At 38.8% G+C, this 18,120-nt stretch overlaps 1 protein-coding gene across 4 annotated transcripts in view; it reads right to left on the bottom strand.

The window, feature by feature from the left end:
* Positions 1-18,120, bottom strand: part of ARHGAP32 (Rho GTPase activating protein 32) — a 253,163-nt gene that overhangs the window by 17,198 nt on the left and 217,845 nt on the right. For all 4 annotated transcript variants that reach the window (XM_089537644.1, XM_089537645.1, XM_089537647.1 and 1 more), the window contains 4 exons: positions 9,941-10,043; positions 8,837-8,981; positions 6,968-7,050; positions 445-552 (listed from right to left, as the gene is read on the bottom strand). In XM_089537644.1, the coding sequence (XP_089393770.1) occupies positions 445-552; positions 6,968-7,050; positions 8,837-8,981; positions 9,941-10,043 (439 nt within the window). The remainder of the gene's footprint in view (positions 1-444; positions 553-6,967; positions 7,051-8,836; positions 8,982-9,940; positions 10,044-18,120) is intronic.

Below are 18,120 nucleotides of genomic sequence, written 5' to 3'. Positions count from 1 at the left end.
AAAAGAATGTCATTGGGAATAAAATATGACATTTAGTTGTTTCACAATTTGTAAATTTTCCAGTTGCTAACAAGGTATCTAGCTAATAATCATTGTGATAGAAGTTTGACACAAATCGCAACCTTTGAAAAGGAGCTTTTCAGTGACAAAATGACAAAGTGTATCAGGAAGATATAGTGTGGAGAATGCACACGAAATGGTGCAGAGACATAAGCCTATGGCTTGCACATCTCAATCTTGAGTAGTCCCAAAGCTTCTATTTAATAACACTTCTCACTGCTTTCAAGAAAGACTGTGACACAAAGTAAAATCTTAAAAGCCAGGTATCAGTCATCCCAGTTATATATAAAAGTGCTTTTAGATGTTTTATATCATCTTGTGCATAAAATATAAAACAGTTATGGCTTGAGATATTGCATCTTTGATATGATACAAAAAAGGTACCTTAGCAGGTTTGGTGCCCAGACAATTGCCAAGTTCTTGGTGTGCATGTTTGTGATGGCACAGTAATCCGCAAGATGAGCCAAGTGCCTCATTAGGAACTCTAGTGTCCTAGAAAATTAGGGAGAATTATTAGTAGTAAAAGAAAACATTTTACATAGAGACAACCTATCAAGCTACAAACCAAGTAACAAAAACTAATGGGGAACAACAAAATGAGAAACTCTGAAAAGGTACCTTAAGTAGAGATGAAATATCTACTCTGTGAAAAATAACTGAGTATTCTTTTCATTTTATGCCACAAAGGAAGAGAGCAATTTAAAAATTCCCCGAACACAACAGCGGCCAACAGAATGCAGTGTAATTCCAAATGCAGCTAATTCTAACTGTTTAGTGATGTAATGGCCATTCATTTGCACAATGAAACGTTTGAAACACCTTGGTTTGCTTCTGCAAATCGCATCCTTCTGCACTGAAATCTTTAGGTGCTTTTTATGTGGTGCATTTATGTCAATAAACCATACAAACTGTACAGCCTAAGAAATCTTGAACCCATATTAATACAAAATCCACTGTATCTTTAGTTCCTCCAAATCTACAAACTAGCAGTATGAATATCAGGTTAGTTGGTTCTCTACTTAGCAGCTTCTCAAGGAGGTGCATGCTAACCACCATCTCACTTAGCATCATGATTGGTTAGCTATGAGGAAGGCTTTTGTACTGGTAAGTACCCCAACCTAACTTGCACTTCTCAGAATAATACATGAATTAGAATGCAGTTACCTTTAGAGTGCACATTTCTCTGAATTTTGTACTGCTATTCTTGGTCTGGAAACAAACTGATTGGTATTTTCAATGAAATGGTCCAGAAAGCAGGATACCACCTTTCCTTACCCTGTTAGTAAAATGCTGACAGGTTTGATCTGACAACACTGGGCAAGGAGGAGAAAGAGTAATTGGGGAACCATCCTTTTAGGGAAAAGGTTTTGGTTCCTAGAGGTCTGGTGCCTTTTCGCCTGATCAGTTTCCCTCCAGAATCTGTATATTCAAAACTATTATCTCTGAAAATTCCAGGAAAAAAACACAGGTGCCTATATTTAATTGTTAGTCTTGACTACAGCAGATCCACTGACTTCATGGAACATATGTATAACCAAGTTTACATTAATTCAGTGGGTCTACTGCAGTTGATAGTAATTGCTGCCTTACGACAAGGTTTCTAATAGACATGTTGGCAGTTTCTGTTACAGAAAAGAGAAAAGTGAAGATGTCTCAATCGCAGGTAGGCCAGTACATCAATTCACTCTGTGTGATATGAGAATCTGAAGGCAGTGTTAGATAATGCTAACTCTGATTGTATGGAATTGTCTTTACCCAGTCTTATTTTATTAATCCCAGTGTCTCTCTCAGAAGGATACACTGTTTTACAATCTGTATTACTGCAGTCTACTTATGACCCTACTTATTCAACTTATACACAGAAAATATCATATGAAGGCAGGTTTAGACTTAGAAGAAGAAAGAGTGAAGATAGGAAGAAAGAACACCAACAATCTAAGATATGTAGATGACACCATAGTGGGAAACATCACAGGCTTGGGAAAATTGCTAAAGAAGGTCCAAAAAGAAAGGGCAAAGGCAGGCTTACTGCTGAACATAAAACAAAAATAATGAGCATGGAGTATCTACATAAATTTAACCTAGACAATGAGGAAATCTAAATAAGGAGCTCCTGTACCTTGGATTAAACACTGATCAGAGTGAAGATTGCGTCAAGCATCAAAAGAAGACTAGGAATAGGAAGCTATGAAAGAACTAGATAACATCCTAAAGAATAAAGATGTACATTGCTCCTCCTTATCCATGGATTTTTTATCCACAGATTCAAGCATCCACGGCTTGAATATATTCAAAAAAAGTATAAATTCCAAACAGCAAACTTTGATTTTCCATTTTATATAAAGGACACCATTTTACCGTTTCATTGTATTTAATGGGACTTGAGCATCCACAGATTTTGTTATCCATGGAGGTTCCTGGAACGAAACCCCAGCAGACAACAAGGACCCACTGTACAACTGAAAACTAAAGTTAGACTTGTCCAAGCCATTGTATTCCCCATCATTATGAGAGCTGGAAAATGAAGAAAGTGGAAAGAAAGAAAATCAACTCATTTGACATGTGGTGCTGAAGAAGAGTGCTGAGGATACTGTGGACAGCCAAAAGGACTAACAAATATGTCCTTGAACAGATCAAACCTGAAATATCCCTGGAAGCTAAAATGATCAAATTGAGGCTGTAATATTTTGGCGACATCTTAGGAAATCATGACTGATTTAGAAAAGACAATATTGTTAGGAAAGGTAGAAGGTAGTAGAAAGAGAGGAAGACTACAAGCTAGATGTTGAGACTCAGAGAGGGAGGTCACAGGCCTAAATCTACAGGATCTAAGCAGAACAATGGAGGACAGGGGATCTTGGAGATGTCTCATCCAAAGGGTTGCCATGAGTTGGGGTTGACCCAAGGACAGTTAACAACAACAACAACAACAACAACAACAACAACAACAACACATACCTTCACCTAAAACCATGCAACTAAATTTGATTTTATTGCATTCACAATTTATCCCAGTTGCAAACCATGGGGTTATACTAGGAGAGCCAAGGATTTTATTTTATTAGTAGTGCAAAAATCCAGTTAGGTGCACTATGCTTGACCAAAAGGCTAATTTATTCCAACAACCAGACAAGAAGAAAACTCAAGTATAATTCTCTACTTCTTTTGAAGCCACCAGAGGGAGCATTTGAAATATGCATCTAACTTACAAACTGTAATAGTACTATTAACACTGCTGAACATAGCTCTCTTTAAATTTTTCCATGGTGGAGGAAAGAACAAGACTGATCTACTCAAAAGAAAGCATAAAACACAGAATGCATCAAGAGATTACACAATCGTAGAAAGTGCAATATGCAATATTCTGGTTAAAAATCAAGAACAAGACATTGGTCTTTTTGGGGAGAGTTTGCTTACAGAACTTGTAGGTGAACCATTCAATGAGAAATGTGCTTCATGATGTTGGAGAACAAAGCAGATTCTTTAGATTCTGCTTCCTAATTTTCAATTACATGCAGTAACTAAGGCTGTAGTTTGGGGCTGTTAAGTAACTTCAAAGTCAAAGGAAGGTTCCACTGTATGTGAGTAGTTTGTAGCAAAACTGGAAGGGAGTGCAATGCCTCTTTTATTGATATGAGCACCCAGGGGTAGGATATGATAATCCTTGATCAGGAAGGCTCACTATAAGGTTCCACCAGGAGGAACTATGGCACCTCTCCTCTCTCAACTGCATCACATTTTAGCTGATACAATCATAAAATCATGGGGCTGGAAGGGCCCCATAGGCCAATCCCCTCTCAATGCAGCAACTCCACCTAGAGCAGTGATGCCCAAAATTTGATCCTCCAGATCAGTGGTTCTCAACCTTCCTAATGCAGTTCCTCATGTTGTGGTGATCCTCAACCATAAAATTGTCGTGTCTCGGTTCCTAAGACCATCGGAAATATGTGTTTTCCAATAGTCTTAGGCGAACCCTGTGAAAGGGTCGTTCAACCCCTAAAGGGGTCGCGACCCACAGGTTGGGAACCGTTGCTCCAGATGTTTTTGACTTCAGCTCTCAGAATTCTTGACTATTGGTCAAGCTTGCTGGGATTTCTGGGAGTTGAAGTCCAAAACATCTGGAGGACCAAAGTTTGGGAAACATTGACCTAGAGCATCCCCAACAGGTACCAGTCTAGTCTCTTTCTGAAGACATCCACATAAAGACACCCCACTATCTCTTTTGGAAACAGATTCCATTCTTGAACTACTTTTACTGTCAAGATGTTCCTTCTAATGCTCAATAGAAATATGGGGTCCTGTAATTTAAAGCATGAAGGGCTGGTTTTACCCTCTGGGGCAGCAGAGAACAAAAGAGCACCTTCCTCTCTCTGCACCTTGAGGTATCACCCCTCAGTCTTCTCTTTAGCAGGCTGAACATACTGAAATCTCTAAACCCTTCATGTGGTACGTGTGTGAGTGTGTGCATGTGCCAGAGAAATGTTCCACTCCATTCCTGTAGCTGGATGCACCACAACAAGCATCCTCCATGGTCTCACAGAGGTCCTCGTGAGGTCTATGAGGATAAAGTTATTGCTGTACATCTAGCTATAGGAAAGGAGAAAGACAACTCTCCACTGCTGCCCACCCTCCACTTTGCATCAGCCAGTAAATAGCCATGCTGGGATGGGGGAAACTGGGTTACAGGGGTAGGGATGGGGGAAACTGGGTTACAGGGGTAAAGGTGCCATAGTTCCTCTTGACAGAATTGTACAGTAAGCATTTCTGGTTGAGGATTGGCTAAATATGAAAGTTTGTCCTTTGTTCAACCTGGCAACTGTATTTCCAGCTCACTTGCGTCTCATGTTTTCCATCGATTTTGTGTTTCTATTATGTTTTCCATCCGCCGCCTCCATTCTCTCCCTCTTTCTCTCATACACACACACACACACACACAATCCTTGTTACTTTTATTTTTCCTCCTCCTCCCATTCTCCAGATGGAGTCAGAATGCACCTGGTCACGCGTAATCAGGGCAAATTCTATTACATTAGACAAAAAAATACTGAATTACAGGCTTGGATATGACAGGCAACAAAGTGACACCATTCCAACTGGTTACTGCAAAAGGTAACTCGTTACCAAAGAAACATGTCAGAAATGACACATTAGCTCTACCATTGCCATTCTTTGTTCCTTCTGGCATGTCAAAAGAAAAAGGAGCAGGAAAACCACAAACTCTTGAATCTTCTACTAATCGTCTCTGTTTCTACAGAACATCGAAAGAATGTGCTGTCTACTACAACTTGCAGTTTCTATATTTTACTGTATCCTTACCACCACCACCCTGAATCTGAATGCCCATAAATTACTAAGGCAGCCAAATGCTCCAAGTTTAATTAGGGAGAGCCTTGAAAGGGTTCCCAGTCAAACCACTTGTCTGACTCACTTTTGCCAGTATTCTTACTTGTGCTTAATGTGGATAGTAGCTCTGTCCTAGTTCCCTGTTGCCAATTAAGCCCATTTGGTGTCTCAACTACAGTCAGGCATTTTTATGGTTGCATTTGTGCTTTACACGGTTCACCTTAATTGACAATCAAACTTGCAGAATTATTGCCTAAAATGCTGGATGAGAGCCCCACATTTCTTGCAATTTCTATTTCACATGCTTGATTTTTCTAATTTGACCAGATATGCCTCCTGCTACCATTAAAAACTCGGCACATTTCACAGCCTCTCCTTTCCTTAGTAAAATGAGATAGTTCTGCCCTTCTTCACCCTGTTCATACTTCATAAAACATCAACTTAGATAGCTCAGAAGATACACTCTTTGTCTTGTTACTGATCTAATTAAAATAGAAGTCAGCTTTATGTAGCTATAAATCCCTCGGTGTGCATTCAACCATTTAATTTAATACATGCAAGAATAATGCTGCTTCAGTAAGCCAGCCATCTTAGAATGTAGAAATTGGAAAGCAAACAGAAAATGTTAACCCTCCTTTTAATAGCGATTATATAACTACATAATGAATGTGCAAAGTACTTTAGAAAGGAAGGCATCAGCTCAGGATCTCACACACAATACAATGTGGATTTAGATTAATATAAACAGACATGGCCCATCTTTGTGTTCTAGGAGAGACAGAACTCTACTGCAAAACCTGCAGGGAACAAGAGGGCACAGCCAAATGTAATTAAAGGCACCCTGGGTTTTTTTTAAAGGGAACCACAGAGATGTGTTAATTTTTGTTAAAAAAAAGTGGTGCATTGAGAAATAACTAAGAATACTAAAGAATACTAAGGCTAAAAAGGCAGCTAGAATTCCAATGAAATTTTAGGTTGCATCAATAGAAGTATACTGTCTAGATCAAGGGAAGTCATAATGCCACTCTATTCTGCTTTGGTCAGGCCCCACCTGGAATAATGTGTCCAGTTCTGGGCCCCACAATTCAAAAAGGATGTAGAGAAACTGGAGCATGTCCAAAGGAGGGCAACTAAAATGGTGAAGGGTCTGGAAAACATAAAGCCCTATGAAGATCGACTTAGGGAGCTGGGGATGTTTAGCATGGAGAAGAGAAGGTTAAGAGGTGATATGATAGTCCTGTTTAAATACTTGAAGGGATGTCATATTGAGGAGGGAGCAAGCTTGTTTTTTTGCTGCTCCAGAGAACAGGACCCAGAACAATGGGTGCAAACTCCAGGAAAAGAGATTCCAGCTGAACATTAGGAAGAACTTCCTGACAGTAAGGGCTGCTTGACAAACTCCTTCCTGGAGAGTAGTGGAGTCTCCATCCTTGGAGGTCTTTAAGCAGAGGCTGGATGGCCATCTGTTGGGAATGCTTTGATTGAGAGTTCCTGCATGGCACAATGGGGTTGGACTGGGTGGCCCTTGTGGTCTCTTCCAACTCTATGATTCTATGATCCTAACCTGTAGTGAGGAGGTGGTAACTGCTGGATGACATCGTGGATTTTAACTAAACGTTCTTCATCTGTAGCAGCAGATACAGCATCCTGGAAGGAAACAAAACAACATAGTTTAAATCCATGCTTTTATTTCAATGCACCACATATCTGGATGGCTTCCTTCTAGTCAAAGAAGGACCCTGCTGTCAATTACAATGAAAGTTATGTGGGGGAAAAACACATACATCAATCTAGTACTCAATCTAGCAAGCCTTGAGGGAACTAGTGGAGGGAGCACTGCATCGAGCTAAATCCCGTTAGTGTTGACTAGAGTAGGAGCCTTTGAGTCAAACTGAGTGGACTGCTTGCTGACTTACCATCCTACAATTGATCTAATGGGTCTATTCTACTGAGACAAGCCAACAGGATTTCAGCCATTCTCTGGATGCAGGAGGGTCAACTATCAGTTAAAACCACAAAGAGCTGCAGCTTGTAACTGCAGACAGTACTAGGCTATAGCAATCAATGATCTGTTTTAGAATAAACCTGCTACAAAGGCAAGGATTTATTGTTAATTAGACTATAACGATAGAAAAACAGGAAGCCACTTCATACTGAGACAGATCACTAGTTTGTCAAATTGGTCCATCATTGATCCAACAGTATTTTTTTAAAACTGATTTGTCAGTAGCTTCCAACAGGATTCTTTCCTTGCCATAGGAAAGGAAAGATTATCCATAATTTTCATCCTCAGGCTAAAAAACAACAACAACAACACAGGTTTCTGTACAATTGGGAAACCTCATCAGGAAGAATAACAGAGAGTAAGAATTTTGTGTCATTTTTTCCTGGTATACAAACATCCCAAAGTGTTGCAGAAGATTTATTCTGAGGAGAAAAACATGAGTTTCACCCCAAAACAAAACACCTCATGGATTCTGCACAGAATATACTTCTTTTCTGCATGGGAAACCTTTTTTTAAACCAAAGAATGAATACACACACACACACACACTTGCACAAAAAAAATCCAGGTGTTATTTCTGCAGAGTAATTCCTCTGCAACATTTGGGAAATGACACTGGAGGAATATTTATTTTATTCATCTTCACATATGAGCATGAAACAGTCAAGGATTTACTCCCCTATCATGCCATATGTCAAATTGTCAAACATTGAATCCAGGAATGTTTGCATGCAAAGGAGGTGTTTGCCAACCTACAGCCCTTCATTATTATTTATTGCCTTAGTATTCCGCTCTAACTGCAGCACAGTCAGAGGAAGCTGGTGCTCTTGCTATGTTTATGCTCACATTATTGCTATAAGGCAGGTCAGGACGAGATATATAACTTGCCCCAAATCACCCAGCGAACTTCACAACAGACAACATTTTTCAATAAAACAACATAGCATATTTCCCTTGTGAGTGAAAGAAATGCACATGTATCATTAGAGGCCCCAAAAATGCTGTAAAGCTTTTCCCAAGGGCATATCAAGGGCAAAGAGTCATGTCATGTGGTGTAGCAGAACAACTGTTAACCGATTCCCATGGAAATGTGTAGGAAATATGTATAGGGAATGTGCCAATTCCTAATTGGTAAGCTTAATTTAACTATTTCTAAGAACAACATGATTCACACTAATGCTACCTGTACAACGACTATTTCATGCTACCCAGTTTTAGCACTCTGATCCCACTTTAACTGTTATGGCTGCATATTATGGAATACTGGAATTTATAGCCCAAGAGCTCTCATGCTGAACATTCTAAATACCCTTCTCTAAACTGCAAACCCGAAGAGTGCATAAAACTGAACCTTGGTAGTTAAAACAGAATCATATTATACATAGTGTGAAAGGGCCAAAGGAGGAAAAAAATGCATCTTGCACTTACAGAGAACTTCTCATAGAGCTGATAGGTGAGCAGAGGATTTGGGAGCTCTCGGAAGTAGAGCTTACAGAGTGAACCCACACAGTGTATATCTTGGATATATACATCTTTTGTCAAGTCAGGGATTTGTTCAGAGTCAAACTCATGCCTGGAGAAAAAAAAGAATAAAGGAGAAGGTGGTAGAGAAAACAAGAGAATATACAATCAAACAGTGATAAGAGTTCCATTTATTGGAGGAAGTATACCCCAAGATAGGTTTTTGAAAGTTCACATTTCTTCTTTACAACCCTGATTTTGGGGAGGCAGCTTTAGTGATCTTATAAATAAAATCAGATTGCCTATAAAGGTGAAGACACCATTTCATAAGTTAATTCATACTATGTTCTCAATCTGGATGCAACCCAAACAGCTTCACATATACATACACACAGGTTCCCCATTCTTGTCCAGGTACTTCCCTCCTTCAAAACTGCATTTTATTCACTCAGGGACATCCATAGGCTTGCCTACCCAAATCATGATTTGCAAGTATTGAGTCATGCTATGCAAACCACAAAACCAAGAATCAAAGGAGGAAAATCTTGTCGATTTCCCTTCATTGTCCACAATAATTACAGAGAGCTATAAAGCAAAAAGGCCTTCTTGTGAGAGCCATGGCTGAGTATGCTTTTCCATGCTGGATAAAAATACTTGGAAATTGCTGTTTTAGATTAGCAAGGCTTGGACACATAGGGACTAATGTGGTGAGTCACACAACTGACATCGGTGAAGGGGCACTAGAGTTTTTGAAGTTCACATCCTCATGAGCCATAAATAAAGCTGCAAATTATTTGTTATCTTGCAGGCATTTTGCATTGAAAAATCATATGCAGTGGCACTAAAGCAACAAAACGGTTTGCTATTTCACAGAGACATGCATTTACTTTCTCTGAGTCATATAAAAGAGGACATGTGAGACTTCAAAATTTAACTGTTCTAGAACTGGACCAGAAAATCAATTTTTATGTATATGCTTTGGGGGGGGGGGTGGAAAGTTCACACAGGGAAAAAGGCCTTTTAGAGTTAGCATACCTTGGACTTGAATAACACAATACATGCAACACGTACCGTAGCTTCTGGATATTGGATGCAATCCCAGATAGGCGATATATTCCGTCCACAATGCCATGCTTTTCGATAAATTCAGTACAACTCTTGAGAACCTGGGGGACTTAAAAGCAAAAGGAATGGTGTTAGGTGACATTGTATGAGATGTTCTCACTGTGATCATACCAAGCTTCTCCATAACTGTCACATGGAAGCCCTTTGGAAAACTATGTCAATGAGAGATTTCATTAAGGTTATTTTGATGTGAAATTTCATATCCTGAAGATCTGCCAGTCAAAATTTTGGAATGACCTGCCGGAGGAGATTCGTCTTATTACCACCTTAGATGCCTTCAAGAAGGCAGTCAAGATGGATCTCTTCCGGCAGGCCTTCCCACCTTGACCCCTTGCAAAACAGCCCCATCCGCCTTAATGGTTCAGTCCATTTTGATCATGGCTTGATGAGAATTTTAATTGTGATTTTATTATGTAAAATGGGAGTGATAGGGGTTTTGTTGTAGTTATCATTGTTTTTATTGTATTTACTTTGTTGTAATCCCGCCTCGATCCACCGGGAGAGACAGGAAATACAATTTATTTATTTGTTTGTTTGTTTATTATTGATACAAACTAATCTCCTCTACAGAAGAATTGTAGGATGGAGCACAGTGTTTCCATCTTGAACTTCCTCGGTCTGATATATTGGTTCACATCATGAAGGTAACAAATGTATGTGTGTATGTGTGTCTGTGTATGCATATATACTGGGGGGTTGAGGGGAATAAGTTAGGTAAGGTTAGGAAAGAGAGAAAGAAACAAGCAGCAAAGAGTGAAAGAGTGGTGAGAAAGAGAAAAAAATACGAGGAGGATTTACTTTGCCAAAGAGTTCTCAAGGCAGACAATGCGGCACAGAGACCATGAAGAAACTGATTTACATGATGATGCCTTCCCAACTGTATCCCTTGGTTTCTTTCATAATTCAGGGCCTAACTCCTACTCACATATACATCTCATAATGGCGCATAACCCTTCATCAGTACCTGCCAGGTACCACTTGATTCACTGGGATTGTAGGAACAGCACTTAGCAGAAAGGTGGTATAGTACAACCACTGTGTAAGTACACAAGTGTAGATTTATATTATGCAAGTATGATGTAGGGCCTTGGCTCTATGCATGTACCTAAATGTTTTTAACATTGCAACAGAAAAAATGAGGCAAGTCATAACTACAATTTTCAGGAGAAAACTGGGTGTGAAGTTAATCTGTAACTGAAAAGGCAGGAACTCAGATTAAAATCTAGAAGACAAGTAGTATTAAGCACACATTAACATTCAGGCCAACATAGCAATCAGGTGCCTGTTTAAAACAACAAGTCTCCTGCCACATAATTTTACAGCTGCAAATAATTTTAGCCACTGGATAGGACTGATTTTACTGTCAAAGTACAGTTGGCCCTTCTTATTTGCAGATTTTTATACACGGATTCAAGCATCCATGGTTTGAAAATGTTCAAAAAAAGTATAAATTTTAAATATCAAACCTTGATTTTCCATTTTTTATAAGTGACACCATTTTGCTATGTCATTATATTTAAGGGGACTTGAGCATCCACTGATTTTGTTATCCATGGGGGATCTTGGAATCCAACCCCAGCGTATAACAAGGGCCCACTGTATCAGCACCTTTCAAACATGTATTTTTCTTGCTTTGAAAAGCAAAACAAAAATGTCACTCCACATACTTAACCTACACCCATACAACACCCATACAATTGTTATGGAACTGTATAAAAACTCTGACTCTTTTGATATTCTCGAAAATAGATTGCATGGCCTCTCTTACAATTTGTTATTAGATAAGATATACTGAATGTTGTTGTTAACTGCCCTCTGGTCAACTGAGATGCATGCCGACCCTATGGTTAAGACATCTCCAAGACCCCCCATCTTCCACTGCCCTATTTCAGTCCTGCAGGTTCAGGCCTGTGACCTCCTTGGTTGAATCCATCCATCTGGTATGCAGCCTGCCTCTCTCTCTCTCTCTGCTACCTTCAACCTTCTTTTCTAATGAGCCATGTCTTCTCAAGATATGGCCAAACTATGACAACCTCAGTTTAGTCATTTTGGCTTCTAGGGCCCATTTGTTTGTCCTGTGGTTGTCCATGGTACCCTCGGCACTCTTCTCCAACACCACATCTCAAATGACCTGATTTTCTTTCTGTCAGCTTTCTTTATTGTCCAGCTCTCATATCTGTACATGGTGACGGGGAATACAATGGCTTGGGCGATTCTAACTTTAGTGCTCAGTTTAGGATCTTGTCTTGTTCTTTCATAGCTCCCCTTCCCATTTTTAGTCTTCCTCTGATTTCTTGACTGCAGACGCTCTTCTAGTCAATATTTGGTCCAAGATATGGGAAATCTTTGATCCAAGGTATAGGAAATCTTTGATTATTTTGATTTCCCCATTATCTAGATTGAATTTATGTTTTACAACATTTCTGCAACCTTCCCTTCAAACTCTGCATTGGATCTACAGTCAGGATACAGTAATCTGCTCCAAAGACACCTACTGTATTGCATCTTTCCACAGAAGATGCTCCCCCTAAAACATGCCAAAATCAAGGGCATTTAATGTTGGTGACAAAATTACTCAAATGAGCTAAGAAACACTGTTTGCTGTAGGCTATCTTGTTATAATGGTCATAATTTTTTCAAGATCCAGTAATGGGAACTAATAGCCTGAAGTAAATTATGGACTGAGTTTGAAATTTGCCAGTGAAAAAAGATAACCTACATTCATTTTTAAAACCATTGTTTTCAAATCATCAACAACCACAGCAGCAGCAGCAACAAAACACTTCTTCACAAAGTACAAAGTTAAAATTGGGATTCATTGCCACAAAATGTTGTGATGGCTGCCAACTAGGCCAACTTTAAAAGATGTAAAAAGGGTATCAGTGGTTACCAATCAGAATGGCTATACACAGCTTCCAATATCAGACACAGTATGGCAGACAGTCACTGGGGAATGTGAGATAGAGGTATAGTTGCACATGCACCAGTTGGTTGATTTCCTGCAAGTAACTAGTTCACCACTATGCAAACAGAAAACTGGACAAGCTAGGCCTTTGGTCTTATTAAGCATGGCTCCTCTTATATTCTTATAAGGAGATGTGACTAGTTTAGATAGCCTTATAAGAGAAAAATACAAGGATAGACCTGGCACCAGCTTTCAGCCAATATGATAACATGGATTTTTCATGCTCAGAAAGAAGGGCCAGGAAATGAGAAACAGTGGACGGGGATTACAGCCTTCTGTGGCTTTTGCCCCCTGGCACTTGTGGGCTTCCCAGGACCAGTTGGGTGACTACTGAGCGAAACAGGAGTCAGGGTACATTGGACCTTTGATCTGATCTAGGAAACCTTTTCTTATATTCTTAACTATTCTATTATCATACTGATTGAGCTATCTTCCATGAATCTGTTTGATAGATTTTTGTGGTTTTGGGGGGCTATGTGGCCATGTTCTAGAAGAGTTTATTGCTGATGTTTCGCCACCATCTGTGGCTGGTATCTTCATTCTGTGAAGATGCCAGCCACAGATGCTGCTGAAACATCAGGAATAAACTCTTCTAGAACACGGCCACATAGCCTGAAAAAAACACAAAAAACTATTAATGCCGTCCATGAAAGGCTTTGACTTCAAATCTGTTTTGATTCTCCCACCATCACATCAACTTGTGGCAATAACCACCAAATATTAATCATAACTTTAATTATACTTATACGCTCCATGAAGAATGTATTTGTTTTATTGACCTAAATCTAGTATAAATGATTTATTGGACTATTGCACATTCTAATATATTTGCAAAAGAAAATGATCTTTCAAATGACTATGGCAGCATACTAATTAGATACTATGAATCCTTTAATAACTGGCAGTCCTATCAAAAGGACTACCCTGGTTACGAGAATATATCACATTATGCAAAATCATGCACTCTAAACTTTGTTTTTTCATACTTCAGAGGTGTGGAAAAATCCCCTTTACTTTCTAAATCCATTCCTTGTTTTGGCCACTTTGAATTTTTAAATTTTAAGATCTTTTTCTCTTGTCTTTCTTTATACATTCGTATTACAGGAATAATATCTTGAAATAAGACAGTAATGTAGACAGCCAACTAATACCATGTTCTTCAGACTATATTTCAGAGTAAGGACCTCTGAGTATTCCTTGCCTAAGCAAACCCAATAAAACTCATGGGGTCATCACAAATGGAATGGCGATAGAACCTGAAAGTGTACATGCTCACACCCATAAATACAGATTTTACATAGAAGAGAAAAGGAATCAGACAAGTTCCATGCAAATCTGTATTTTCAAATGAATTTAATATTTAATGGGTTTATTTTAAAATGACGGAACAGTTTGGGGCTGTAAAGCCGACTGATATAATAGGGTCTGGTTTTAAAAGACAGTGCAAATATGCATAAAACATGCAGCATTTTCCTATTCTTTTGTAACTTTCACTTCCAGAAAACATATCCAGTGGTAGCTGTGTTGGGGCACAGTAGAAATCTGTGACAGAGACCATGAGTTCCCAGTGGTCTCTGGCATCATCAGCACCATTTGCCTGAACTGCCTAATTGAAGCACTGTGCCACTGAGAACAAGTTCGGCATGTTTCCACAGCTTTTGCCCCCTGGAGCTTTCCAGCCTTATAAACAAACATCATGGCAATGGGGTATATTTGTCATAATTAAATATCAGGGGCACCCTACTGTGACATTTAACATCAAGCGAAGATAGCAAATAGAAAGGGAGGGGGTTCAGTCAGTGCAGTATGCTCACGTCACTGCAATGTGTTCAAGTCACTACCTCTTTTGCCATGTCAAAAAAGAACACTGAACCGACAGTGCACACTACAGACTCATCTGCCCTGCAGACATGACTGGTATACAATTAATTCTCTGGTCTTATTGTCACAATAGATAAGAGGATCCACTAACAATTCAACTGTGTCAGAAATGACTCATTTAAAACCACTTCAAAATGCATTGTGAAATATCCAAAATTAACAGTTAAACCATTCTTACATTAACTGGGTCTGCTGTTGATGATCAGAGAGCTAGTGGTTTAAGTGGTGGACTAGAACTGTCTTGCTATGAAAACTCTATGGCAGGTTCACTTTAAATTGGAGTCAACTTGAAGGCACATAACAACTGCTGTTAATTATGATGTTGATGATAACAATCAGATATTTCTGACTGCTTATGATTTGTTTGACTGCTTGATTATAATCAGTCTCCCCACATTTCTTATTCACTAATAGTTTTGTTCTCTCCATATCTATGAAGATATTAACCTGTTGGAGTCCTTCATTTAGGTGGCTCCTAAAGAAAATTCAAGCCCAACAATTGATTGGCACAGCATATTGCATACATTATAAATGTGCACATTGGTGTTACTGTGAAGGACAAAATCCACATAACTAGTTTTATTGCAAGTTGTCTTACACCAAACATGTTGGTTGTCTGTGTTATATGCCACAAAGCTCTCCTCCAAAATTGGCCTGAAAAAGTAAACTCCTAGTATGTTGGTATCCTTCATGCTTCCTTTGACAGACAAACCAACATGCGCACACACCTGAAATTTAGCATGCATGCTCTGATACAAGGGGTAATTCTGCAACACTTACGTTATTTGTGTTATTGCTGAGGAATCTACACTTGTTCCTCAAAATACAATAGCTCTAAATCAGGAATTCCATCTTTTTATCTAATTGAAAAATGAGCCATTTGCAGCTAACATGGAAGGCTTGCACATGATTAAGATGTCGTCAGTATAACATTCAACTCTCAAAGACATAAAACAAGGCTAGTGTGAAAGGATACGTTTTTATATTCATTCCAAGTTGCATTCAACACTCTTTTCATGAAGTTGGTAAGTATGCCAAGCACAGAACATGCTTTCCCAGAGGCCAGGTAATCTCATCAGCCTCCATGGCAATGCTAAGAAAGCATGCCACCTAAGTAGAATAAGCTGATGTGCTGATGACTTTGGTGCATTTTTTTGTCTTCTTCAGCCTGATAATAAAGCTAAAGCATTCTGCTTATGTGTATAGAAATATACAAAAGTGCAATTAACAATGTTCAAATCAAGTCAAGATACTTGGGTTACTATTTTTAGTTCGCCAGTTTCTAGGCAACATGCCACCCATGTTTCCCAGATTTGGAGGTAGCCTGATACATTTAAACATTATGAGTCTGTGGGATGCTGAGCACCACAGGCTCCTCTTGTCGATGAGAGACAAAGCAAGCAGTCTGTTTCCTTTCCCCATTGCCATAATTACTGCTCTAAATTCTAGAAATAGACTTGCAAATTCAGGAATAAAGGAAAATGAAAAGATAACTTATAAAGCTCTCTCACTTTGAGTGAAAAAGGAATGTTAACTGGTAATATGTCACAGGAAGTTTAAAAGTTGTGCTGCAGTGATGAAAAATGTGTGGCATTCCAGATGTTACTGGACTGCAGTTCCTGTCAGCCTTTGCACCACAGGCTTTTCTGGATAGGATTGATAGGAACTATAGTCCAGCAGCATATGTTCCTAGTCTTCCGGTTTACTGTATTTCCAAACTTCAACCTGAAAGGGATCCTTGAATTCATATCTAACTATTGTTAGATGTGGATTTGTTTTGTCTCTCCTATCAAGCGTGGGCCAAAAGAGAAAATGATCAAGAAACCAGTACAGAAGATTCAACAGCAATAGTGTCATACTTGCTGATGGCTACCTCAAGAAAGCTTTGAGTTCAGCTGTTCAATGGTTTGAATTTTTGAAGATTGTAGTTCTGGTCCCTGAGAATGACATTTCTCTTAACAACAATAATTCATTCCTGAAGATCAGCACCATGAAGATATCTCCAGGAGGTAGGTAGTCTCTTGGAGGAAAATCAATCAAGAGTAAAGACTGAGTAAGACTGAGTAAATACAACTGCTAACAGCAACCAGAATAGAGCCAGTACGGACAGCAGCTTGCTTCAACAAATACTCGCAATGCAAGAGATACTTGGCTTGGGCAAAGCCATTTCATTGCTATACATGTGTTAATCCTAGGATGTATTTGCCACCTCCCATGATTATTAAATGATTATTGTTATCATCACTACTCTGATACAAGTGAGGTATCCCTTATGACAAATTCTGAAATCCAAAATACTCCAAAATGTCCACATGGGATGAGTCAGAGATAGTGACACCTTGCTTTCTGATGATTCAATGTACATAAACTTAGTTCCATGCTCAAAATGGTTCATATGGGATGACTCAGATATAGTGACATCTTGCTTTCTGATGATTCAGTGTACATAATCTTAGTTCCATGCTCAAAATTATTAAAATATTATGTATAAAATTATCTTCATGCTATGTGTATAAGGTGTATAGAAAACATAAATGAATTTCATCTTTAGACTTGGGTCCCATCTCCAAGATAGTTTATGATGTACTAGCTGTGCCCAGCCATGCGTTGCTGTGGTTCAATCTGGTTAAATGGAAAAAAAGAAAAGATAAAGCACACATTTCTAAAACATTTAATTTCACAATGCTTGTGGGTATACAATATGTTTTGTTGTTCCATTGTCTGAGTAGATATAGAGATTGTCTGGTTTGCCGACTCTACAACATGCAACATATAACTGTCCATGTGAGGAGCAATCTGTGTCTAGATATAAACTGCACAGTTCTAAAGATTGGCCCTGAGCTTTGTTGATGGTGATTGCAAACGCCAATCAAATTGGGAATTGCAATCTCTTAAATTGAAATGGCACATCCGTTCGGGTGTGTTGCTGTTACGTCCGACAGAAGGTGATGTTTTTCAAAAAACATATTTTTACCTGTCACAGGTGTGACATCTATATATAAAAACATATTTGGTAAAAAAAAAACATGCATGTATTCAAATGGAACGTTGTGTCAAAATTTCAAAGCAATCGGTGAAGAACTTTCAGAGATTTAAGATTTTCAACAAACAAACATTTCCATTTTTATTTATATAGATGTGCAAATACTCCAAATATTCCAGAATCCAAAAACTCCATGCATCTAAAGATGTGGTTGCCAGTCTGCAAAAGTTTGTGTCAATTAAAACATGTTAGTTTTAAAAGATGTGAAAGGACTCTCTGTTGTTTTTAAAATGGGGA

This window comes from Sceloporus occidentalis, unplaced genomic scaffold, assembly GCF_023333645.1.
Source record: "Sceloporus occidentalis isolate IW3139 unplaced genomic scaffold, rSceOcc1.0.p SCAF_9, whole genome shotgun sequence".
NCBI lineage: Eukaryota > Metazoa > Chordata > Lepidosauria > Squamata > Phrynosomatidae > Sceloporus > Sceloporus occidentalis.
Note: the sequence above shows the minus strand (reverse complement) of the source record. Positions and strands in the feature narration are given on the sequence as shown.